Below are 26,204 nucleotides of genomic sequence, written 5' to 3' on the forward strand. Positions count from 1 at the left end.
TGTAGAAATCACCTTGCCTCTCTCTCAGGGAAACCTTCACAGTAATGCAAACCAGCACATCAGATCACTCACTGATTCTACATTCAGGAAGATTAATGTTCACAGAATGTGGCGCTATTCAAATAAAATTTGACTGATTGAATGTGACAGAATCAGACGTATTAATTCAAATGTTTATTACTGAGGCTGTAGGTAGTTTGTTACTGCAATGAAATGTATCTAATATTCTTTGCCTTTCATTTTTCTCAACTGATTTAGAATTAGAAACGCCTTAATATAATGCAATACAGAACACTTCAAACTGCACCAATGACAAATGTGAATTGAACAGAGTAGATTAAAAAAAAAGGCACTGTTGGATCGGATGACACAGCAATCACTCCCCACGCGCATCAGTGAGCCCGTCACCGGACCACTTTTGGTAGGTACTGACCACTGCGGACTGGGAACACCCCACAAGATCTGCAGTTTTAGAGATGCTTTGACCCAGTCTTCCAGCCATCATAGTTAGGCTCTTGTGGAAGTCGCTCTCATCCTTACGCTTGTCCATTTTTCCCGCTTCCAACATATCCGACCCACTGACCGGTGCCATTGTAACAGGATAATGTTATTCACTTCACCCGTCAGTGGTCATAATGTTATGGCTGATCGGTATATAGTGGGTGGCATCTACAGTTTCCAGTACAATCTGAGTGAAGTGAAGCACTATCTGCTTTTCATAGGCGGCACACAATAGAACCTTCTCAGTCTTTGCTATAAAGTATTTAAACAAGTGAAAACTGATGTCCAACAAACAGGCAGAAAATAGTCAGTTTTACTTGAATTTATTGGCTTTTTCAAAAAGTGACAACAGCTTTTATCCATAAAACTAAAGAGTCACAACATTGGCTTGAATTAAAGCACAGCTTGATGTCTGAATACATTACAGATGAGCAACATGTACTTAACCCCCTGATCTAGTAGTTCAAATACATTTTGTAAATAGGCAAAAAATATAACTGTAGCATTCTAATCTTAGTTTTCAGTATATGTTGCACATACATGCTATCAGCATTAATTACAAAAAGCTAGGCTTGTATGGAGATTAAGGTAGCGTTAACTGTAGAGGTAATAAACAAAAGGATATTCATAGTGTTAGTTAAACAATACAGTGAGAGAAGTGAAACTTCTGTGGAGAAAAATACAAAATAGTAAAATCACATGATTAAAACAAAAAGATGAATACACTGTATACTACACCATAACCGACAGTAGCTCTGTTATTAGCAGGCAGAAATGCTCTTCTTAGGAGCATTGCTTAGCCAGTAGTGATGCTATTTAAAAATTAAAGTGTGCTGCACAAACGGTTTTGATAAATGCCCACAGAGCATAAAAAGGTGCTCTTGTTCCCCACCACCTAAACAGTTCTTATCTGATGTCTAATAAAGTTTTTAGCTTTACACTCCTGGGCAGCTACACAGGTGAGACACTTCTAGGGAAAGAAAAAACCATAGACGGGTTGAAGCCAAACACAAAATACTGGATTATTGTAATTTGATGGGGATTCATTAATAGCACTGTTGGTGTCTGAAAATCTGTCCATTCTGCATTTTCAGTACATTTCAGGTGTCATTTAATCCATGAGAAAGGATAACCATGAATCATGTGCTGGGACTGAAAAGAACCAATTTGAAGCATGAACAAAAGAACTTCACAGATGGTTACTTCGAGTTCCTTGTTGACAGTGCGATGACACATGACAGCCCTCGCAAAGTGAAACTGAAAATTAATAAAAAATGCTGTGATCATAAAGCAGCACACGACAGCAAATTGTCAGCTGTATTTTGAAGGTTTAAAGGTTCAAGACAACAGAGACAGAAGTTTTCTTTTCTGCTTAATTGCAGCACGTCTGCAGAACGTATTTGGCAATATTTCTTCCATTAAAAAACACAAACAAGACTGTAAACAAACAAAACAAAAAAAAAAAGTGGACAACCAGTGGAAGAACAAATTGAAAACATTCCACAGTCCTTTTTACAAAACATCCAATCTGTTTTAGAAGGCCTCAAGATTTGCATTTTACTTTTCTATACAGTATATGTTGTAGGGTAAGGACTGGGGTCTGTAATCTTCCAACCCTTTCTCCTAAATCTGACCTCAAGCAAAATTTCTGATGAAAACAACTGGTATAACTGCTGTAGCTACACTAATGGAAGGAAAGAATCTGAAGTACATTGTTTTCTTGTGTATACTGGTGCGTTTCTCCTGTTTCTTTAGCCACCCTCACCACCAATGGTCATGCTCCCCGGGTCACTGTTCCAGTGAAGTCTTAGAGAAGAGTGCACTTCTTGCGCTTCCTCTTGACAGGCTGAGGGCAGAGGACGGCCCGGATGGCCTCGTCGAACACAGTTTTAAGGCCACGCTGAGTCAGGGCTGAGCACTCCAGGTATTTGACAGAAGCTGATGAAACCAAGCAAAAAAAAGGGTCCACCGTTAAGTTTTGTTTTAAAAAATATTTGAGCAAAAAAGAAATAAGAGAAACCTCAAAAGGCTTAAAAGTGTTCTTACCAATCTCTTTAGCCATCGCCAGTCCTTGTGGATATGTAATTGGAGAGAGTTTCTTCTCCCTCAGCTTTTCTGTGGTGTCCTTGTCATCTCTCAAGTCCAGCTTGGTGCCCACCAAGATGATGGGAGTGTTGGGACAATGGTGTCTCACCTCAGGGTACCACTGCAGAGACAACAACACGGAGTTAGCTGGTACCTATTTTCAAACCTGTCCATGTAGTGTTTTGTATTCTGGCCACTTAGGGACCGCATGACAGGCTGTAAAACAGACTGTAAAACAGATTGTATAAAAGCCTGCTGCTCTGTCAAATTAAGCTATTGCACAAGCTTCTTAAACCTGCATTCTTTCTACAGGCCAGCAGGGGGCGACTGCAAGGGTTGCAAAAAGGAGTGATTGAGTTAAAGTCTGAGAAAACAATAAAACACTTCCAACTTGATATATTACCCCACTCAACATGTTCCTTATGAGTTTATAGTCTTAATTGCTAGGTTCAAGTCAATGCGAGATGATGTTCATTTTGATACTCACTGTCCCATTTAGAGTAAGACAAAAAAGGGTAATAGGTTTGCTTGAAGGCATTGCTACTACTGCTTGTGTTCAGCATTGTGTACTAAGGCCCTCATCACACCTGGTATGAACATGTGGTTTTCATGATCAGATCACACGTGGACAGCCTTAACTACAGGTGCGAGCACACCCAGGTCAGATCCAATCAATCGGGCCACATGCGGAGGCGGTCTGGGATGCATTTATCCACATATGTCTGGCGGTGTGTACGCACGTGGCCCAGACTACATGAAGGACTACCCACTCTCCCCATGATCGGTGCAGTCACTCGCCTTTCATTCCTGCCTGATTTAACATTTCTCTGCTGGGTCTCGCTAAACTCTTATTTTTATTTGTCTCATGTCCCTCCAGCATGTGGAGATTAAGGTAGCAAGTTGAACTTTATTTCTGTTAGGACCCCCATGAAAACGAAATGGTGCATCTCAAGGGGTTTATCCTAGTAAATAAAATTCAATGTGTAATCGTAGTTTATGCATTAGAGCGGACAGAAATATAGACGGGTCGTGTCTATAGCTATTTATTCAGTACGGAGCTCAACTTTTTAATTCAGGACGATCCTGAAAGGACGAGAAGGAGATACGGCGTGGGTCAGAGATATGATCCACTAGCAACACAGAGCTGTAGAGGAGCATCACGCTTCATGATCAAACAAAGTTTCATATCACGGCATCGCTTCAGTTATGATTCAACCACCCACCTTCCCGCTCACTCCCTCCCTCCATGCGCAGCAGCTCTCCCCCTCTCTGTGCTGCGAGTCTGCATCAGTGTTTTAGTATTACACAGTGTTTTATAAAGTCTTATTAAGGTGAATGAGGCTCTGTGTTCATTTGCACACAGCGCAGGAAAGTGACATCCGATCACAAGTGGTCACTGAAGACGCATTGGAGTGGCTCATTAATGCTATGTGTGAACTGCTTCGCTTATAGCTGACCACTTGTGATCCAATCACGAAAAACACATGTTAATACCAGGTGTGATGAGGGCCTCAGACAGTCCACTCTTTTCCTAGTTAAAAGAAGCATCCCAATCAAAATCACAGTTGCCAGGGATGAAGAATCAGGAATGCTTCAGCATCTCAGCAGATAGCAACCAGTGTATTAATCTCATTCAAGAGTGTGTGCATCTTACAGGAATAATTCAGTTAGATGGTATTATTAAGAAGACTCACATGGCCCACAAATTATGTCCGACCAGCAGAGTCTCCAAAATCAGTAAATGTGAAATTTTGTTTTCCAACTATTAAATCAGCCAGATCACAAATGCCAAAAAAAAAAACAGACTTCTGCTTTGACTTGGAAAAAAATAAATACGTGGCTTCCTTCTAAGTATTTATTTCCACGTCCAAATCTCAATCATCCTATGAAAAACAGAAACTGCATAAACTCACCTTGGCACGGACGTTTTCAAATGAGGCAGGACTCACAAGCGAAAAGCAGATGAGAAACACATCCTGGGAAAATAAATAAAAACAGTACAATCAGAACTCATGACTATCACGTCCTGCTGAGGACATTAAACTCCTGTGTCTGTCGTATAAAGGTGTGGTGTTCTACTTTCCATGTAGTTTCCTTCTTTATTCGAAGCACCAAAACTTCCCAAACACATTATGTAAGAGCACCAACATCATCAAAAGAATAACAGGTGAAGTAAAATGCAACATTGTCTGAGTGGGTTTTTTAGTATACCGTCTGTGGGTAGGAAAGTGGGCGGAGTCTGTCATAGTCTTCTTGTCCTGCTGTATCCCAAAGGCCCAGGTTCACAGGCTTCCCATCCACCATAACATTGGCAGAGTAGTTGTCGAATCTGACAGAGGAGATGCGCGCGTTAACACATGAGGGTTGAGATAAAGTGATAAGCTATAAATCCTGACTTCATGCATCTGTTGAGGCCTTTAATCTGTTGAAATTAACATCTTGTAAATCTGGTTGTACTCAAGAAAAATCAGATTTATCAACTGCCTGCCGAATGATACAGATCAACATAGTTTAAATAGCTGGTCAGGAAGCAGGTAGGGTGCAGGTTTCCTCATTCTCACTTTAATTATGCAGGGATTGTAAAAGAAGCGTAAGTGCAGACAAGTGATGGCTGCTACTGTTGACAGATTAGTCTTACATAAATAAATAAGTTACACTGGACTGCAAACTGAGATACTCACACTGTGGGGATGTACTCTCCAGGAAAGGCATTAGTGGTGTAGCTGATGAGCAGGCAGGTCTTACCCACAGCACTGGAAGGGAGGAGGAAATGAAAGGTTACTAAATCATTTTAGTGTTCACGGTCGATTTGCTTGCTCCTTTGAAGCACTGGGCCTTGGCGAAAGATTAGTCGACAAAATATCCGATATCTTATAATCAGTTTACTTCCATAGAAACAGAAATATTAACATTCAAGAAACTGAGATTTCTGCTTTTACATGAATCCATCAACCAATAGTTTCAGCTTTAATAGGCCTACAAGTAAAAGAGATACTGTTACATGAATCCAGGTCTCCCCTAACTTTATAAGAAAAGCTGTTTATTAACATGGGCATTACCATGCAGAAAAGGACTCATGACTCTAATGGTACTTTTTATTTGTCAGGTATTTAATTCACACAGGATTATCAATAAATAGGCTTTACCCTGTGTTTATTTCATATAGACTAATTATTTGTATCTATTACCAGAAAACACACACACACTTATTTATTGATTTATTATCCAGAAATGAAAAATTCTATATCGTGATATTGGCCAAATTGCACAGTCCTGCCTATAAATCTGAACTCTATGTACTGTGAGTGCATTAAGTCCCTTTCCACTGCAAGAGCATTAGTAAAACTGAATTAATAATAAATCAAGCACAGCCAGAGACACATCAATGACTGTGCTGCTGTGGTATCCACCACACCCTGCACTGGGAGTTATGCGTGTGTTTACCTCCCACATGGTGTTACACATCTTAAAGCCGGGTCTTTGCTAAATGTTGTCATAATTTACCAGCCTTCAGCTTTGGAAGGTAAAGTCTTAAAAATGACTTTAAAAACACCGCATGTATAGCATAACATTGCATTACACAGCAACCAACACTAACAAAATGACCAAAACAAACATGCCGCATTTAAATTAATTAAATATCTTTGCTGATTAGTAACTGTTGACAAACTCGAATTGAAACTGTGGTTTTAAGAGCCAGTGATGTCTGACTCACCCAAGAGGGAGGAAAACAATGTTAGCATTAAGTCAAGATTAGCCAACCACTTGTATACTAGCTATGGTGATATTTAATCATTCGTCGTATCAATATACAATAGCCCCAATTAAATATCATTTAGGACAAATGAATGACAAATTCCAATTAGAAAAATAAAGAAGTTTACCGAATAAGAGTCACTTTACATAAACAGGTAGTTAAAGTTATGGCTTGCTAGCCAAGTTTTCCTCGTTAGGAAAAATCTGGAGCAAATAGCTCCATCGTTAGCTGGTCTGGTGAGTGTGTTTTCAGCTAACGTCCACATTTGAGTTAAAAACAGGGTGGGAAGCACAAACCAACAATCAGTTCTGTTAACTTACCCGTCTCCGACAACGACACACTTTATGGCCTGCATTGCGCCGCAGCTAGAGGAATGCTAAGTTAGCCCGGGAGCCAGCTAACGTTAGCTCACAAGTCTCTTTTCCTTTGTCCGGGAGTGCTCGCCGTTGAAACGTCCCAACAGCGACTCGTTAAAGGCCTTTTAGTGGACCGGTGGAGCTCCTGAGCTTTGGGGGAAGCTTGTGGGAGACTTACAGTAACTTATCTAGCACTTAAACACAAGTTTAGTCAGAAATTCCCTCGCAACATTCCCATGCTGATCTGGAAGCTATGGAGCAAAACAGCGGCCACCACCCCTAATGAAAAAAAATGATGTTGGCCTCCACCAGCAGATGGTGCATCCGGTGCACTCTGGGTATTTATAGTCTATGGTTGATACGCTCACAGAATCTTTGACGAGATGAGACGTCCTCAAAACAAGCAGCTGGCCAGATGTTGTTGTCTTAATTCAGAGAATTTAATTAGACAAAATATTTCGTAAGGTTTGTCTTTTAAATGAAAATCGAGACAAGGCAATAAAAAAAAGACGGACTGTTCAGATTGTGACACAGATTGAGGAAATGACGTCATTTCCGTAATTTATTTCAACCTGAACTTTTCCATCCAGGCGGCGTGACTCGTCCAAACAATCTCAGGGTAAAATAGTCTCAGATAAATTTAAAGGCCCAGAAATAAAGCCTATCGGCCCTTTTAAGAGAAGACTTTTTAGAATATCACAGTATGAAAAGCGCAGGTGTTTATAGTAGCAATAATGCTGGCTGTAATCCATTAAACTGCTAAAAAATATATTTCTTCATGTATCAGTGGGGAAATGTATATCTTAATTTTTACAAAAAAGACTGACTCAAGACGTATGGATACATTTACCTATTATTAACTATTGTGGATTTAAAAATCTACGGAAGCCCTTAGCTGACAGGCATCCATACATTTTATTTACTTATTATATTATTTTTTCCTGTGATAACAAGTTATTTCTGGTAACGATGCAGCACCACCGTAATGTCAGAAGATCATCAACTTGTATCCCCCGAGTTGTAAAAGCACAAAACAAACATAGAAACAGGCTTAACAGGCCTGTTGTTATGATTTCTAGATCTAGATTTTTCTAGAAAATTATCCCGTTATCACGAGAAAACAAGCTTCGTTATCTCAAGATAATGGGCAAAATTAATCCAGCAAAATGAAAACCACTGTTGTTTGCCCGTGAAAACAAGAAAAATCAGTCCAAATTTCGAGAAAAAGACCAAAATTACCAGAAATAACTCGTTATCACGGGGAAGCGGCGTAAATAACATTTATGGATGCATGTCTGCTTAGGGCTTCCGTAAAAATCAACCAGACTTTTTGAAATACAAATATGTTAAATCCTCTATCAACATAATATTATTTTAGTTTCATTTTTCCTCTTATTTATTTTTTTTGCTTCTTTGTATATATGTTGAATTTATGTACTAGTTTGTTATTTTGTAAAATGTACCTGAGAGTTTGAAGTCAGGGCAAAAAGTCCATTGGTAGCCTGTGAACTTCCGTGTGTGTCACACCCTAATGAGTCCTCCCGCTGACCATAACAGGAGTCGGTAAAGAAGAAGCTGTCGGGGTGGAGCAGCTCTGCCAACACAATCAGCAGAAGTAAAAATGGAGCTCGGTGTCAGTCGGCAATAGAAATATGTATTGTCACGTATCATTCGCCACTTTAGTTGTCGGTTCTCCTCTCTACCTTACGAAGTAACTGTAGAAACCAGCAGGACAGCCTTTGCCTGTATGGCGGGTCTGTCTTATTTAGTGCTCCGATTTTCGGGCTCGGCTGGTCGGACTTACGGAGTGTTTTCAAAAGGCTTGACGAGGACTTTGTTGATATTTTTTGATCTAGCATGGCGACTGCGAATCAGATTCCCCTACATCTACCTTGTCGCTTCGATGATGTTTAACGTCAGATTACAGGTGACTATTAATTCATTATTAAGTAAAAAACAAAGCCATCCTTTAGGTTGCCCGGGTTACTATCTTCATTGAGCGACCAGCTGATGAGTTAGTTATATGTTGAGTTAGTTATAAACACTAGGCTACCTGAAAGCATGGCAGTTCATTTGGCACACCTAGCTAAAACTGAAGCAATCAATCCTTTGTCTATAATATATATATGTTCAGTTTTGGTTAAAACTGTTATAGAGAAGTGTTGATTAAATAGTTTGGTCATGCTGCAGTGGGTCTTCTTGGTAATTTTGAGTTTAAACTACAGGCGTTTCCAATATTTCCGTTAGCTAACTATACATTACACCAAATTCTCTTATCTTTGTTCTTATTATTATGTATTGATCGGCCAGACAGTTAAGTGGTAGTCTTCTGATTCTGATTAAAATATTAGAAAATGGTAACTGACCGCCTAGTGGACTTTTGATGCAGATATTGAGTTTGAAAGTCCGTTCACAGTGTACATTTATCAGATAACAGTGTTTTTTAAGACTTACGTATTGCTTTGATTAGGGATGCGCAATATTATCGGCACCTTGTCGGTATCTGCAGATTATGGCTTGAAAATTACATATCGGCCGATATGTAATTTTTCTGCTGATTAAACTGTTAATTATGCCTAAATGCTCGAGGATTGACTAAAAAAGCCTGGCGAATATTACCCTTTGATTTGAAAGAAACTGTTACATATAATTAAATATGGCATTTTGTACATAAGTTTAAGTATTTTTGTTATATTGCCCAATGAATGTGTACATTTTTAAAAGCACTGTATTATGTTATTTCTGCCTCTCCCAGTGGGCCACTGCAGTAAGAGAAGGCATGGTATCAATTCCACTACAGGGCAATTAGGTGGAAAAAAACATGTGCCTAGTATATCGGTATTGAAATTGGCAATCAGAAAAAAAAGGGTTGGAAAATATCGGCATATCGGCAAAAAATCCAATATCATGCATCCCTAGCTTTGATTTTGATATTCTGTATACTTTGTAAAAATCGTGACAGCTCGAGATATATACTTGGGGAGAAACAACAAATGAAATAGCTGTTTTCAGTGGCTACTCATCTAGTTACATTTCCAGTGCTTTCAACTCTTACTTTTTAGAGCTAATTTTAGTTTACATCCAGTTAAATTATTTTCAACACTGCAGTCAATCTAGTAAATGTATGTGCATCCACTAATTCAGGAAACTTGAGAAATCCCAAACTGCAGTATCCAAAATTAACCTGATACCTAATAAACTGCTGTTTTCTTAAGGCATGCTTTTTTATTATTATTATTTCGTCTGACAGCCTCCTCATCTGTTCACAGGTCCACATAGAAATCCACTGAATCTTCCATGTATTTGGACTTTCAATCAATAAACTGTGAGCACTGCCATGTTTCAGACCTCTGTCTGACACTGCACAGCGATGTGGAGGAAAGGGACTCTTATTTCTGCAAACTGGTGTGACGATGCAATGAAGTGACAGGGCCGGCTGTCGCGGTCTGTCCTCGTCACTTGAGCCCAGTGCCTTTGCAGAAGAAAAGACGGCAGTGACGTCTGCAAAAATGAGCCACGCTGAGCGGTGATGGGTGAGGACGGAGGGTGAGAAAATGCTTCACATTCACCCGTTTGGATTGCCACCTGAGATTAAAGAGCCGCTTGTTCTGACCGAGGAGATTGTGTCGGATGAAGGATGGATTTTGACACTGCCTCGTCTCTCTGGATGTGGAGGACTTTGGCACTGTTTTGATCATGGAAACAGATGATTGTCACTGTGTAGCTTTGTAGCTTTTCTTCATTGTGACATGTATGTTTATTAAGTGCTTAGTGTAAACATCTCACTTTGATTTAACAGGTAAATATCTGAACCGCATGACACAAACAAGCATGATTTTTGTCCTCTGTGGCATGGACACTTTATTTGAAGCTGGGGTTAGCTGTGTAAGCGGTACGCGGTCTTTCAACAGGGGTTTCTTGTTGTAGCGTAACAGTTTCTGCTACCGCAACTGTAACTGAAATTTAGTGTGTTTGTGCAGTCTAACAGGGAATCACTGCATGTCCTCTTCATGTCGGCACACACAGCTCGTCATACTCGTTGTGTTTCTGCGTATCAGTGGCACTGGGAAATGTTACATGCTAATAATTTTTTTTAGCTGCATCTTTTATTTCTGTGAAAAATGCCTGTGAGGGGCTTTGAAGTTACAGAATTGATGGTACGGATGATTGAATTTGGAGAGCATTAAATTAATTATATCACCATTCTCAGCCTTTTCTGTTCTTCTGATATGCGTACCTTGATTTTCTCTGTTTTCTAAACTACTTTTTAAAAGAGGCGGCTACGGGGCACTGGTTTAGCTTATTTGGTAGAGCAGGCGCCCCATGTCCAGAGGCTACAATCCTCAACACACTGATCGCAGGCTCAACACCTGGTCTGCTCATCATTAGGTGCATGTCATCCCCCACCCTCTCCTCCCCATGTTTCCTGTCTCTCTTCAGCTGTCCTATAAATAAAGGCCAAACCCCCCAAAAAGGAATCTTTAAAAAAACAAAAAGAGAGCGAGTTTTCCTCTAAATTATACATGTATTTTTGGCAGCTTTTAAAAGAACATGTTTTGGAAACTTTAGGAAGAACTATGAAAGTATAGAGTGACATGCTCCTCTCAGTGGTGAACCCTGGCTGTCTAAAACAAGCAGGAAGTCATGATGCATTTAGGGTGAAACAATTTACCTAGATTTAAAGTATAACTGCTACATCTCTGTACTGAAGTTCAGTAGTGTACTAATGAGGGGCAGCCTGTCCTGCACCTTGTCACATTTTCTCCCCTGAAGGATCCTACATGCTCTTAATCACTTTTAACAAGTGGAAGGGCACTGCTTCACGTTTTCTCCTCTATAGGGCATCTTGGAGGAACTGCATCAAATTCAAGCACCATAGAGGGCGTGGCATCATGTTTTCTCTGCTGAAGGGGCATCCTAGATGGCACCTTTTCTTCACTGAAGGGGAGGTAAGATTTTTCCCAGTGGATGGGTGCCTGAGAGGGCAATGCAACACAGCTCCTTCATGTTGGACCACCATAGTGAACTTCTTTTAGGGGCATCCATCAGAAACATTCTTTTCCATATGTACCTTCTTCTATTACATGTCTCTGAACAACATTCAGACAACTTAATGTGACCCCCCTACACTACCTAATTTTCCCCCTTTACTTTTATACCTGTCACATTTACAATGGAGTTTAAATCAATCAGTCATCAATTCCCACACTTATATTAATTATTATTAAATATTATATATCCATCCATCCATTATCTATACCGCTAATCCTATTAAGGGTCGAGGAATACATTATATCATAATTTTTTATATACATATATATTTCACTTGTAGCATACACAACATGACCATATCTCAAAGGATAGTCAAATGGTTTGGATTGCAATATTTTCTAATATTTTCACTGAGTTGCTTGTGTAGTAAAATACATAACAAACTCAAATACATATTGTGCACCTGAGAGATAAAACACCTTGTGCTTTACAAAGCTTAAGGTCAGTAATTTTGTTTTTTACACTCTGTCTCTTATCAATAAGAGTGGCTTTAAACTTATTATATATAAAACAAACAATATAATGGTGTTATATTTAATGTAAGTCATCTTATATTCAGTCATGTATATTCATGGTGTGTACCTGCTTTCATTTAATTTAACAAATACAACCCTTTGACCTTTGGGCATTCTTGACACATAAACAGACCACTTTGGACAAACTCAGTTAACATTTTATTTTGGTAACTTCTACAGCTAAAAATAAAAATAAAAGTTGGTGTGTAATTCACAGACGCATCTGGATATGTTTGATGAAATATTTAGACAGTTAAATCCAGTGAGAAGCTTTATATTATCCTCAGATACACCGTATTTCCTGCTGGTTAAACCTCATTGTGGTGTAGTACCAGGTCCGTCCACACGGGGGCAGCAGCCTATCACAGTACTGAACCCACCTCCCCTCATACATTGAAAGAAGACATTCTGAGCTGTCTTTGAGGAAGATGCTGGCTCGCTCAAACAGGTGAGAATTTCACAGGTAATGAAGCTGTAATTTGACAAGAACTTTATATTCCACCACCAGTAATTTCTACGTCTGTACGGCTGCTTTTCATTTGATTTATAGCGTCACTTTTAGCCTTACACAGACATTTAATGTAAAACTTTCACTCGTACGTCTTCTTCTGTAGTTGAAATATAAAACCAGCTTATTCTATAAAGTTTATTTGCTTTGTTTTTCTTTTAATCTGCATTTAAAAAATCCTCTATAATGCATATCTGTAATAAACGAGAGAACGACAGCGAGCCAGAAGACCCATTTGGCCCTTCCCTCGGATGTGCACCTTTTTTTAAATTGATTTTTCAAACTGCTGACACCCTCACTCAGCGCAAAATGTCCCCAGAAAACTTATCCTCACCAGTCACTCTGATGCCAGGCTGCAGTGTGAAACCATCAGGGGTTTCCAAGGCAACTGTATTTCACCATGTGACAGACAAACCTTCCTGCTCGCCCCCCCTCCTCTTTTTTTCTGGAAAAAGAGGATTTATTTCTCAAGGATTTGCCAGAGGAAAATATTTTAATAGGGTTATCATAGAGGCCTGGCAGAAAGAGAGAGAGAGATGTATAGATGAAGGATAAGTCGGGTTATCTTTACTCAGTTTCTGCCACACCGCCATTTGTTCAGTCAGAAAAAAAAAAGGTTGTGGAGTGAAGATTATAGAGTTTTAGCCTTTGGCATTTTTATTTGACTGAGTGTGAAAGAGTGATAATGCTGCAAACGGAAATGGCAGGGATTCAATTAAAGCCGCAGTGCAGTTTATTTAATGTACAACCCATTTCCACACACATTACTCATTAGCTTTAATCTATTTATTTGGGCTGAGTGAGCTCTTTAGAGTTCTTTTAATTTTGTATTTGATCACAGACCGGGCACAGATGAATTAATGTCAGTTCAAGGGGGATGTTTATACTGTATGTAAGCTTAGGAACACTGTCTGCTATTTTATTATAGATGATGAATTGACTCGCAGTTGAGTTCACTTCCAAAGGCCTATAAACTTTATCAACTTCCTGGCTTCAATAGTTAAAGATAAAATCTTGAAGATTTTTATTTAAATAAATGTCTGTTGAGTCACTATCTGTCGCCGAATGAGTCAGATTATGTTACCTTTTTTTTTAACCAATCACAATGCATTTATCTACACGACATGTTTGATCATGGCTTCCATCAACTTGATGCTTTGCAACAGGAGGCCTCATTGGGGCAACTAGATGTCACATGACTTTTTCTTTATAAGCTCCAAAGAAGGAGTTTAAAAAAATACTGGCGTCCACATATTTGCAAATTGAATTAATTAGAATTCATTTTTAAATGTCTGTATTGACATCAAAGTTTCACAATCTGTCGCCAAAGCATCAAATGGTCGCACAGTACACAAAAAAAGTAATATTACGATAGGGCAAAACTGTTGTCATGTGATGTGCATCAGCATGACTGACAGCCAGTCATGTGCATTTGAAAATAAATATATTAATACATCACATCCATGAGTACAGAATGGATTACTTATGCTAAATGTAATCAAACATTAATCCACATGATTTTAGCTTTGACGCATTAGTCTTTAAATTTTGATCTAAGCTGATCCCTCTCAAAGCTCGGTGTGAGGTTCTGGTGGACGAGAGCTCTCGTTCTGCGTCCAACATCCTCTCTGTTGTTCTTTAAAAAGACCTTCAGTTTGCATACTGTTAACAGGGGACGAGAGGCGTATGCAAAGCGTTAAAAAAACGACAGGATCAGGTGCGGAGATGAGCTGACCTCAAAACTGATGCGAAGGAGTGTGAGTGAGTGAGTGAGTGAGTGAGTGGGGGAGGAGAAGAGGAGGAAGCAAGAGAGAGGGAGGGAGGGAGAATTGTAGTGTTATATTTGCTGTAGTCTTATTGTGGTGCTGAATTAGGTCATACACGCAAAAGAGCGTTCAAATGTGCACCCGTTTAAAGGAGGTGTTAGTGTGATATTTTTATGTTTGCATAATATCAACTGTAATTGAAACCCCGGCATTAATTTGTTTAAGATCTAAGTCGTGTACAGTGTTAGAAAATAGCAAAGAATATTGTTTCATTTGACCTACTTGCATGATGAAATTATAAAAGCTTACAATCTTTGGGCCTGGCTGTCACAAAACCGCAGGTATGTCTCTAAGTATCAATAAACTAAATATAATATAGGTTCAATTTTTCTGTGTATTCTGCTGGCTGCAGCTGACTAAACAGCTTATTTCTATACAGTACTGAGCAGTATTAAGGGGTCAAAGTTCAGCTTTTGATGCTTCATGATTTTATCTCATGTTACTGTTTGATCCAGCGTGTTGCACCCCCATATTAGGCTCCTCTAAGTGCTCTTATTCTATCCTGATCACACATCTTTCTTTTAAAATGACTTCTCTGTGACCTGAACGGATGAACTTCAGTGTTTGGGATGTAAATCCGTTTCTAAGGATCAAAATTCTTAAGAGGAATAACCTTTAGAGCTTATTATGTAACCCCAGCAGGTCTAGGAGGATTGTACTTTAAATGTTGGGACACACACACACACGCACAGCCTCACACACAAGTTCTCGGATATACACTGCTGCCTTTGTGCTCAGCAGACAGAGTCCAAATAAAGACTCTACTCATATGTGTCCTTGCATCCACTAAATTAACTCAACCTTGCCCTTCGATCCGATGGCAGGAAAGAAGTGGTGAAAATGCAGAGCTGCATATTAAATAAACGTAAAGGAAGAAGGAAATCCTGCTGCCCCCTGCTTCCTGTGACCTCCTGTCACCGAACACGCCATCACACAAAGATTAACCCTGTCACCTTCCACAACAGGAAGGACATGTAAAACCCTGTCACATGCCCCGGTAAGGGGGGACAGTCTACGCCGCGATTTGTGGTATAAATCCATAGAAGAAGATGGACGGGGAACTCCCAACATCAGTGGAAAAAAACATCGCTCACAAATGGAGCTAACATGCTAAAAAGTGTTACCATGCTGCAGTGATTTGAGCTAAATGCTAAGATAACCATGCTAACACTCTCACAATAAGATGTTGATGTTTAACAGGGATAAAGTTGACCATGTTCTCCATCTCAGTGTAACATGTTAGCATGCTAATATCTGCTAATTAGCGCGACACACAAAGTACAGCTGAGGTTGACGAGACATTGTCGGGTATTTGGTAATAAACTGGACAAATTGAAATAGTCAGAAAGGTCAGCAGATAACCACAGTCACAGGATGCATCATCTGCTGACTATGAATATTTGTACTAAATTTGGTGCCTTTCCGTTTGGTAGATGTTGAAATATCTACTGAATGAGGGAAAACTTGGAGCTGCTGGTGTCGCTACACAAAACCAACATGAATAGCTGTATGAAATTTCATGGCAATCCTTATACGCATGACTCGCATGCACGATTAATCCCACAATTGGTGTAACAGTTTCATTCATCATTTAACAACTCATGTTAACAAACTGTAAATAAAGCTAATATCCGGCATTATTCCTGTGTCTTTCCTAGACAGGTGACGTTCTTAGGCTAGCTAGCTGGCCACGTTATACTAGCTTGGTCCAAAAGCAACCTTAACAAACATTATACAGCCTGTAATATTTGACTTAAAGTTGTAATCATGAAGATCTTTCATTCTCTTTGGCGGCACCTATGGCGCTAAACGATAATTGCAGGAGCACACTTCCCAGATATCCAGACAGTGTTGCACGTGTGACGTCCACGGTTGGCTCCGGTTGTAACTCTTGATTCTCGCTTTCCTTTTCAGACTGTTTGCTTCATCTGAGCGTCGAGTTTGTTTCTTCTTCTTTGGATTTTCACTTCTTGTTGAAGTTGTATCTGTAGTCATCCATCTTTTCTTTGTTTGTTCAGCCATAGTAGATTACTGTTTACTCGCAACACTTGTAGAGACCGGAAAAGCAGCTGCTTAGCTCCGCCTACCCTCTCTGGCAGACCAACCACTGCTGGGTGATGGAAAACGCGTCACTAACTGGGCGCCGCTTGTGATTTTTTTCCGCGAAAGTCGCCGCAGACACCCAGTCTGTAATACTGCAACTGCAAAGGCTTTCATCAGTGGGCCATAGGCTCAATCACCATTGTGTTACCTCATTCAGCAATAGATAGTGACTTGAGAGACATTTATTTAAATGAAAATCTTTAAGATGATCACCAGCCTTTTCTTTTGCTTAATTTTCTCCTTGAAGTCACAGGGAGGGCGCTAACACGGTTGACCCTGGCGGGGTAGATACTTGAATTTGGACTGGAGGTGATTTTGTCTGTGAGGTTTGAACAAACACTGAGGCTGACCCAACCGCTTGGTTACACTGAAACGACCCAGGAAAATGACCCAACAGGCTCAACCCAGCGGTGTTAGAAAAAATAACCCAAAATCATTGTGAATAGTTTAATTGTCGTAGAGGAGACACCCTGAGAGGTTTCTCTTATGACTCATAAACACATTAGCATGACATTTAAGTGGAGTAGAGCGCACTGAGTGTGCTTCTGTGCCAAGGAGACGGACTCAGGAATCTAATTGCTTTTAATGTAAGATACTCAGACTTTCCACGAGGTTGCTCTGCTTGACCAGGTCCACGTAAACAGAACGTAGCACTTTATTTGCAAAACCATATTCTAAACGCCATCCCCGACATTATGCATATGACCTATTTTTATACTTGTAGTACAGGGAAAATTCAAAGCAGGGCTCGCCTTCGTCTGTTAAATACTTTGCATCAATCCGCCTGCTATGTAAAGCATCACAACTGGTGGGACTGAAGTGAGAAAGAGCCTGCGTGGGCCCTAATTTGGAGGGGCTTTACGCAGGTGTCCCCTCAGTAGGTCCCAGTTTTCTGCTCCCAAGTCTCCACTAGAATAAAACTGACCAAAAACTATAACATTCACACCTCTTTGCTGACTTTCCCCCTTATTTTACCTTATTAAAACACATGGTTAGGTCTTCACAACCCATGCTTTGTGCCAGAGTGCAAAGAAAACAAACACTGTCTGCATGCATGGACCCAAATATTCAGTCATTCCAGGATAGCTGATACACCCCCCGTCATCTTCAGGCTAGTTTATCCAGGTGTCACATCAGGATCTCGCTGTAGGGCTCCAGTTTCTCTCGCTCTTGTCATCCGGCATCAAACCGGATCGTGCCGGTTCGTGGTGGTTCAGTGGATTGTGTAATAATTCTTTGGTCCTGCTGATGTGAACTTGCAGAAAATGAGTCATTTAAGTTTCTCAGTGTCTGCTCATCCGTTTTAGCGTTACATTTTTTAGGATTGTGAAGCCAACATTTTATTTCGGTTTAATCAAATCAAAGAACTAACGCACATTTCAGGTGATAGTTATGTGGTTTTATGAATGTTTTGCTGGAAGAGTTAACGGTTAAATTGGATAACTATTTGATTTTTCTACTTCTTAAGCAAAATAAATACGCTGCATGGTTTCATCCTTACCTCACAACCCTGAGAAATAGTTGAGCTGTTGGTGTTATGTCTGGAGAATGTCACATTGTTTAGGACAGATGTCTAAGAATTAAACATTTATGTGAAAAGAGACACCTATGAATAAACACATGACTGAATACATTAAAACATCTGTTCATGCTTGACCATTGGAGTAATGCACACAGGAAGTGAGACCCCCTCCTTCTCTGCGGAGGCAGGAATGCTTTAATTGAGACCATGTGTGTTGTAGAAACAAGCTCTGCAAAGCTCTCGCTCTCATTCTGTGTGTGTAACCTGATGTCTCTCCCTGCTTATGTAAGAGCCAAAAGTCCGATCTGGAATCAGCCTCATATTTAAGATTTGTAGCTTCTTTTAGCATATTGATGCAATGTGCTTTGAAAGCATTGTGAGCAGCTGTGCTTGTGTTAGATTTATTTGCTGACTCATTTTTTGGGCATATGTTAGAGGAAGGCCGCTCCTGCAAACAACCACAAACACTTCTGTCTCTCCTTGAAAATGTGTTGCCTGTTGATACTATCCCTGTTGTACAAAGTCCTGCTGAATACAACATGAAACACTGACAGATGTGAGAGAAAGGCTGTGGAGGCAGCCGCAGTGTCTGCTAATGTGTCATTATAAAAACAGGTGTTAGTTGGTGGAGTTATTTTGGACTTTAATTAATGATTATGTTCATTCTATTATCTATGAATGACTAATTTCCACCTGTCAGTATAACCCCACACAAAGTTACAACTACATAGTTACTCAATTCAGTAAGTTTAGTTACAACAATTTCAGCAAAACCCTACCTATACGTTAAACCTATAAATTTTACTGACACACAATGTCCCATGTAATAAAAGAAAACCACCCAAACTCATCCATACATCATACAGGATGAAGTTATGAGAAGTATGGTATAATAATCCTTGTCTAACACAAGTAACACAATCTAATCAAAAAAAGTTAAATAGTTGAATTCTTGAGGGATACAGCATAGCATAATGAAAACATGTCGCATAATCAATAACACGATTGGTTGGGTATAATATCACTATTGCCTCGAGTCACGTGAGCACTGATCAGTGATGTATGCTGACGCGCAGCACGGGCAATGTAGTGGAGCTGGGATGGGATTAACAACAGTCAAAATACATAAAATATCACAAACACTTCCTGTTCTTACTTTCAAAATAAAACAATACTTCCGCGACATACATTTAAGTCATTTGTTTTGAAGATATAATTACCTACACTTCCGGTTAAGTTCCGGGTGTTTTAACAGCCGTGTCAACTACTCTCCCGATACTAGTGGAGTGAAGGCGTATTTGGAGGGATAACGATAACACGCTCGGCCACTGTGGGAGAAAAGACACCACCGCTGCTGCTGCTGCTGCTGCTGCCGCCGCTGCCACAGAGACACACAAACACACACCGCTCACCGTCTGACTGAACCGGAGGGACTGTCCTCGCGACTGTGAGGCGTAAATGGCCACAACATTTCCTAACAGAAGACGCTTGCCCGCGAGACAACCTGTGCACCAGATGCGTCCTGGAAATTAGGACGCGTTTTTGCTGTAAATTAGACCTTTTTCGCACAACGGAAGTTTCTGTGACCGTTGTATTTTGGAGGGGATCTTGATTTATAGCCTGCGATCATGGACGAGGATAACCAAGGTATGATTCGTTTCATTGCAATCAGAGAGGAGACATGTGCCTCTACAGCCTAATATTATTAATCAATGTAGAAATATAACACTAATAGTAATAATGGTATGGATCCTGAATTTGGCCTTTTATCAGTGATGTAATTCTTGACATGTAGTGAGTTTAATGCCAGGCACATGCAGCAGCATTGATCTCATCTGTCCACGATCAAACATTTTCTACATCAGCATTTTTGGTGAAGATTACTGACATGAAGTTACCTCGCTGTCTTGTGTTCTGTAGGTGTCATGGTAGAAACATTGACCTACATTCAAAGGTTATCAGGCTTGAAAAGAGCAGCACTGTGATAAACTGTGGCCAGTAGACTTTCTGTTTGTTTATCTTAGCCTTTGTCAGCAGTGGGCTGGTGTCACTCTGGGCCAACAGGTCCTCTCTCTGTCTCTCTCTATCTGTCAGCTGTGAAACATGGCTTCATTATTGACTCATTCACTTCATCAAAGCTGAGTTTGTTTTAAGAATGTGTTGGCAGCGATGCGTCACTGCAACACCAGCCTGAGGACCACAGTCACTCCACATGCAGATGTTCAGCACAGTTTTGGATGGGGGGGTTGGCACAGTTTTACAGGAGTGCTGACCTGGTTCTTGGCAATTATAGGATGTAAATTATTTACAGTTGCATTTTTTATTCATTGTAATAACTGAATACTAAATAAGCAACTTCTAATATTCTACACACACGTAAAAGGCACCTGTCCTCACCGACATCCAGACTGAATTTGCGTCTCTTTAATTGGACATTTGGCGTGTCTTTGAGGCAGTTTTGGATCCTCATTATGCCTCCCGTTACGCTCTTTGTAAAGTGTCATGAGAAATCTCAAGAAATTGATTGATTAATTGATTGATATTGCTGCTTTGTGTCTCTTTAATGTACTCTTATAATGGTCTTGTGTCTCTATGTGGTGGTTTTTAATCACAGTGGTGGTTTTTTGTGTCTTTATTTTACTTCCTTTGTCGCTGCTCGTGACTTTGTGTCTTTTTTTATTTCTTTGTGGTCATTTTGTGTCTCTGTGGTTGTTCTTCGCCTTCTTTGTAGTTGTGGGTCTCTTTGGGGGTTTGCTCACATTCATTTCAACTCAGAGAGATGTTCTGGTTGAGGCGCTCTGAGCCTGCACTTGGTGTGCCTGTTTAATAATCATTCTTACGAGACTGTGCAAGGCAGCATCAGGAAAGGCCAGATCAGACTCCAGGAGGTACCTGTGTCTCCTCTCACCAAGAGTTTGACCTAGAGTTTGTCAGGATTTAAACTTGCAGGTGAGAAAGCATCACTCATGTTATCTCACATCACTAAGTCAGCAGTCCCTCCTGCTCTCTGCCAGCCAAGCTGCAGGATGTGACTATTTACTGGAGAACTGCGATGCATGGCATGTGAGCATAAAGCTGTCATTGTGCTGTGTGCGGCCGGCCCGGCCTCCAGCGGCGGCACATGTCAGCACAGCCCCACAGACAGACATATGGCGCTGTGATGCCAACCAGGGATAGCTGATAACAGCCGGGCGCAAATTAACTTACACACATTCACATATATTCACGGCTGCAAAATGTCTTAATTTTACCTTATGGCAAAGATTGCAGTTCAGATGCATGGATGGATCATGACCCAGAATGATATGTGTGTGTGCATGTGAGCAGGTGTGTGTGTCTGCCCTCATATCTGGAATAAACATAGTCCTTGTGTTTAGTGTTGTGTTAATCCACAAATTTCAACAACACCAAAAGAAGTAGACGATGAGCAATTGTTCTGTTGTTGATCTGTTCAAGGTATAAGAAGTTTGCTCCCTCAGAAATGGACACACACACATTTTGTCGGGCTACAAGTCAAAGGAGAAGGAGGACAGAGTGAGATTTGAGAAAAGAGCGATAGTGAGACGCAGACGTAGTAGCAGCGATGGTGAGATGTCTGAGACGGAATGAGAGTGAGACAGGAGGTGTGTGTGTGTATGTATGGACAGAATAAGGGGGGCGGGATGAAGTGCCAGAGCAAAGTTGGAATATGTCCAAAGAAGTATGGAGTGCCAGCAGTGAAAAACCGCGAGGAAGAGTGGCAGCAGACTAGATATTCCGACTGGATCGATCCTCTAGAGTATAACAGGAGCGACTCCTTCTGTTCTGTCATAATTAACTCAGTGAACAGCGAGCGGCCATCCATAACCATCGACCGAACCAGGTCACACTTTTGATGGAGATTCTTTTCCCCCCTCGTTTCACTTTCCCAAAATGTTCTCTGTGTTAAGTAACCTAACGCACGCCAGGGCTCTGTGGAGGAGAAGGTATGTTGGTTGGTCCACAGCTTTTAACCAGATTGAAGTCTCACAACAAATACTGGGTGGATTGTCATGGTCTTTTTTTTGCAAAGATTCATAATCCCTTTAGGATAAATCCCCCGGCTTTTTCTCTAATGCCGCCACAACATTCACATTTGTGCTTTTGAATGAAATGTCCCAAATCTCCTGCATGGCTTGTTAAGAAATTTGGTACAGATGTCAGTGTTTTCAGAATGAACTCTAGAAAACTTGGGTGATGGGGCAGCGTGTTAGCTTAGCGGTTAAATCGCACGGGAGGCTCAGTCCTCGACGCAGCGGCCCTGGGTTCGACTCCGACCCTCGACCCCTTGCTGCATGTCATCCCCTCACTCGGTTTCTCATTTGCAAAAACATAACCTTTAAAAACTTTGGTCATCCTTAGATTTGTCAAGATCTAGTCAAATTTGACTTGTTTACAAATTTCTCCTTTGGTTTATGACCTGGAGAAAACATCCCTGTTGACCTCAGCTCTGCTTTCTAGTGTTTAGTGCAACTTATTGAATGTTGACATGATCACAAACTTAACTAAGATTGTTATTTTGGTGTTATACCAGCTCGCATTTAGCTAAAAGTACTGCTGCTGCTGTCTTTAAATGGAACATGTCAACTCCTGGTAAAGACATCAGAAGCATCGGTGGGCATTTACCATAAAATCCTCAATATAAGACTGGGGTATCCCAGAGGGAAAAAGGTTTTCTATAGCTATTTATTAATTAAAAAAAACGTGTATACAAGTTATTTCAACACTATTTTAATTTATTTTCATTTAAATCACACCTAAAACAGCTAGCGGTAGCTGGCAGCCTACAGTAACGTTGATTGCTGTGAGGTTGACGGCTGCAATGGCGATCATGACGGTGCACGTCCGTGACGAGAGCAGCGAGGAAAACAGCACTGCGGCATATTGTAAATGGGAGACGCTGTAGCGGCTTGGACCCTGAAACAGTTTAATGCGGAGATGTGATGTCACCACTTAACAACAGGAGAGCGCCATCGTCGTAAAATACCATGACACAATAACAAACCTCTCTCTGCATTTTATACTGGTGTATTGGTCGCGCCGGTAAATAGCACACCGAATTTTACGGTAACTAAGATCGTTATTATCGTGTTATACCATTTAGCCAAAAGCGCTGCTGCTGCTGTCTTTACATGGAACACGTTAGCTCCTTCAGAAGCATCAGTTGGCACTTTGACATTTTTCAAGTAACAAAGGTGAAAGAACTACGCTGTTAGACGACTTAGGACTTGCTAGCATGCTGCTATCGTAGTGCAGGAAGTGTAAAGGAATAACGACAAAGTAAAGAGATGAGGCTGTTGGAAATATCAACATTTTCCTCTGAAAAATTAGAAAATAAGACTTAAATGATTATATGTTAACTGACTATCCACCAAAAAAAGAACTTCCATGAGGTCCATGAATTCTGTAAACATCAGCAAAAGCATCAAAACTCCTGAAGTTGGAGGTTTAGGGGAATTTTTTACTTATAACATTGTAAGTAACACGAGAAGGATTTAGATATGGACTCGTCTCCTGAACGCATTAAACACAGCCTCAAAGAGCTGCTAGCATTGCTGCTCGTTTCTCTCTCTCTCTCTTGTTGCTTTCTTAATCCTGTTGGATTCGTTGTTTTTCAGTATCTATAGTTTTGTTTTTCTCCTGCCAGTTACATTTCCGCAACAGCTGACCTTACTGTACCAGGCTTAGAGAATACGGGTCCATAGCAATCCAGCTGACACGCATGACAGTCAACAATACAATGCCTTCTGCCACAATAGTCACTCAATGGACAATGGGCCACCAAGAGCCCACATAGCCCTGCTACAGTGATGCCTGTCTAACTTGCTGTAACACATTCTGGTTTAGCATGACTGACTGTGACAGTCTATCAAATGTACGGTGTCTCTGTGTGAGTGTAGTCTTTGTTAGTGTGTGAGCTGTATGCACAGTGTTCAATGGAGAGTTCGCGAGTGATGGGCATATGGTATGAATCAGAGCATTTATGCTAAACACTGGCCGCACAGCACGCCTAGTGACGGCCTGCGAGTTTGGCTCTATTTACACACTGTGAAAACCGGCCTTTTAAACTTGGCAGTTCAGTGTGTGTGTGTGTGTGTGTGTGTGTGTGTGTGTGTGTGTGTGTGTGTGTGTGTGTGTGACAGTGTGTGGTCTGCAGGGTTATGGCACACTGCAGCACAACTTGGGCGAGGAGCGACGCACATGAGCATTGAGATTTTGGAGCCATTCATCTGCCCGCTGCAGGACGGAGCCAGCAGCTTCCTGCTTCTTTCAGGATTTGTGTTTTTGTCTTTGGAGGAGATTTGCAGCTGCTGTCTTTCCCCCACAATCCACACGCTGTCAGGTGGATAAGAGTATTCATGTAGGAACAAATTGTGCCTTGAAAGTAAACACTTCTTAGACTGAATATCTTACCTGTCCATATTTTACCTTTTGAGAAGGGTCACCCAGTTCATCTGTCCTGCAGATATCTACAGAGAGTTGTTGCTTTTTCTGGTAAATAGTAGGCCGTGGATGTTTACTTGAAGCCTGAGGAGGCTCTGGCAGGCAGCGAGAGTCTGCATGGAGCGTGTGTGACAGTGAAAGACCTGCGGCCCTGCAGGATGTTAGAGAGCAGCAGAGGGACGATACAGTAGAGGCTCAAAACTCTAAAAAGTTCTGCACAAGTTACCTCCCCACAAAAACTCACGCAGTTTATAGCCTGCAAGCAAAATTTGGCCTCAGTAAATAATTTGAAACCGACCCACCTTATGCAACCTCTGAGTTCAATTTTAGCAGGGAAGAGCAGCCAAACAGCAGTTATAGCAGTGCATCATTTATCAATTGTGTCTTTCCTATTTTTTCCTCTTGATGCAAATGGATCTTGGCAAAAACAGTCTTCAAAAGTCTTGTTGTATTACAGAGTAGTCATTTGTAATCGTCCATCACCCGTGTGATGTAACATCCTATGAGACAGGGAGTGGACTTCTGGCCAGGCCCAAAACTAAGCCTGGATCATACCCACATTTCTAAGACGTGACCCGTCTGATCCCATCTGCGATTGCCAAACTTGATGAAATCATCTTTAGTTGCAGCCCTCTTTAGTCCACCAGTGAGTGTTATCTTGCCAGGTAAATGAAACACATCTGCCGTTGTTCTCCTGACCTTTCACGGGCGTCTTGCATCCATTGCTGATAACAGCAACCCCTACCGTCACACTCTTCCTATCCACCTTATTCTTCGGGGCGCTGTTGTAGATACAATTACTGATACAACTTCCTGTGCGATAGCGGAAGTAGTAGTTACTGCCGGCTCATTAATAACGGCGGTTCTTTCGACATAAGTGATTACAACTCTGTTTTTTCTTTTAACAAATGAACTGGCTTTACTTAAGTGTCCTTATGGAGCTCTGGCACCTGTTGGTACAATACAATACATGCGCATTTCATAAAATGTAAAAATATCTTGTAGTTTTTTTGTTGTGTGCTGTAGCATCTGAAGCTAGCAGGTGCTGGTGTTTTTCCTGCATAGTGACGGAAGCTTGACAGCCGTGCACTCTCTCTGCTCTCACGCACGCGTCGGCTATGCACCAGCAGTCCGGCTCAGCATGGCTCAGTGACTGCTTTGAGAAGTTGATGGGGAGATAGAGAAGACTTCTGGCTTCTGTATGTTGCTTGAGGTTTTCCTGTATAGACTGAAGTGTGTGTTTCATCTTTGACAAAAAGGTCAGTGAGCACAGAGGGCCCTTGTTGAGTTTGGCCTCTCAGAGTATCAGATAGCATACATGACATCCCCTTAGTGGTTTAAGTCGGACTCGACAGACATTAAGACGGACTAACCCCATATGGAAGTCCGCTTTCTGGATTTGGCTTCAGAGCATGAGCTACTTGCATCAATAAAAGTGAACATGAGGAGTGTGTGCAAATCCTCCAGGACCTCCGCTCCGTTTTCTCTTCCTTAAAAACGGGTTTGAAGTTTTTTTC

General features: G+C 40.9%; 3 protein-coding genes across 3 annotated transcripts in view; 2 read left to right on the forward strand and 1 right to left on the reverse strand.

Moving 5' to 3' along the window:
* Positions 1-808: 808 nt before the first annotated feature.
* rac1b (Rac family small GTPase 1b) lies at positions 809-6,973 on the reverse strand. The gene is made up of 6 exons (XM_069674764.1): positions 6,664-6,973; positions 5,268-5,339; positions 4,798-4,915; positions 4,500-4,562; positions 2,548-2,707; positions 809-2,439 (listed from the first exon to the last, which is right to left on the reverse strand). Exons 1-6 carry the CDS (start codon positions 6,696-6,698, stop codon positions 2,309-2,311), a joined length of 579 nt encoding a protein of 192 aa, XP_069530865.1. The 5' UTR covers positions 6,699-6,973; the 3' UTR covers positions 809-2,308.
* A 1,286-nt stretch (positions 6,974-8,259) lies between these two features.
* On the forward strand, positions 8,260-10,902 carry LOC138603022 (salivary gland specific protein SAGSIN1). Its single transcript, XM_069674677.1, has 2 exons — positions 8,260-8,626; positions 9,969-10,902. Exons 1-2 carry the CDS (start codon positions 8,447-8,449, stop codon positions 9,987-9,989), a joined length of 201 nt encoding a protein of 66 aa, XP_069530778.1. The 5' UTR covers positions 8,260-8,446; the 3' UTR covers positions 9,990-10,902.
* An 8,620-nt stretch (positions 10,903-19,522) lies between these two features.
* The window catches only part of cyth3b (cytohesin 3b), a 47,312-nt gene continuing 40,630 nt past the window's right edge, over positions 19,523-26,204 (forward strand). Inside the window, exon 1 of the mRNA XM_069674074.1 lies at positions 19,523-19,872. Within this exon, the coding sequence (XP_069530175.1) occupies positions 19,854-19,872 (19 nt within the window). The 5' untranslated portion in view covers positions 19,523-19,853. The remainder of the gene's footprint in view (positions 19,873-26,204) is intronic.

This window comes from Semicossyphus pulcher, unplaced genomic scaffold, assembly GCF_022749685.1.
Source record: "Semicossyphus pulcher isolate SPU_LCO1_2020_fin unplaced genomic scaffold, fSemPul1.0.p SCAF_23, whole genome shotgun sequence".
NCBI lineage: Eukaryota > Metazoa > Chordata > Actinopteri > Labriformes > Labridae > Semicossyphus > Semicossyphus pulcher.

Coding starts and splice junctions, on each gene's coding strand:
- rac1b (XM_069674764.1), bottom strand. CDS start 6,698: ATGCAGGCCATAAAGTGTGTCGTTGTCGGAGACGG. Junction 4,916..5,267: donor GGAGAGTACATCCCCACAGT/GTGAGTATCTCA, acceptor CTCCTCTGTCAG/ATTCGACAACTACTCTGCCA. Junction 2,440..2,547: donor GGCGATGGCTAAAGAGATTG/GTAAGAACACTT, acceptor TGGTTTCATCAG/CTTCTGTCAAATACCTGGAG.
- LOC138603022 (XM_069674677.1), top strand. CDS start 8,447: ATGGCGGGTCTGTCTTATTTAGTGCTCCGATTTTCGGGCTCGGCTGGT. Junction 8,627..9,968: donor TGTTTAACGTCAGATTACAG/GTGACTATTAAT, acceptor ATCTGTTCACAG/GTCCACATAGAAATCCACTG.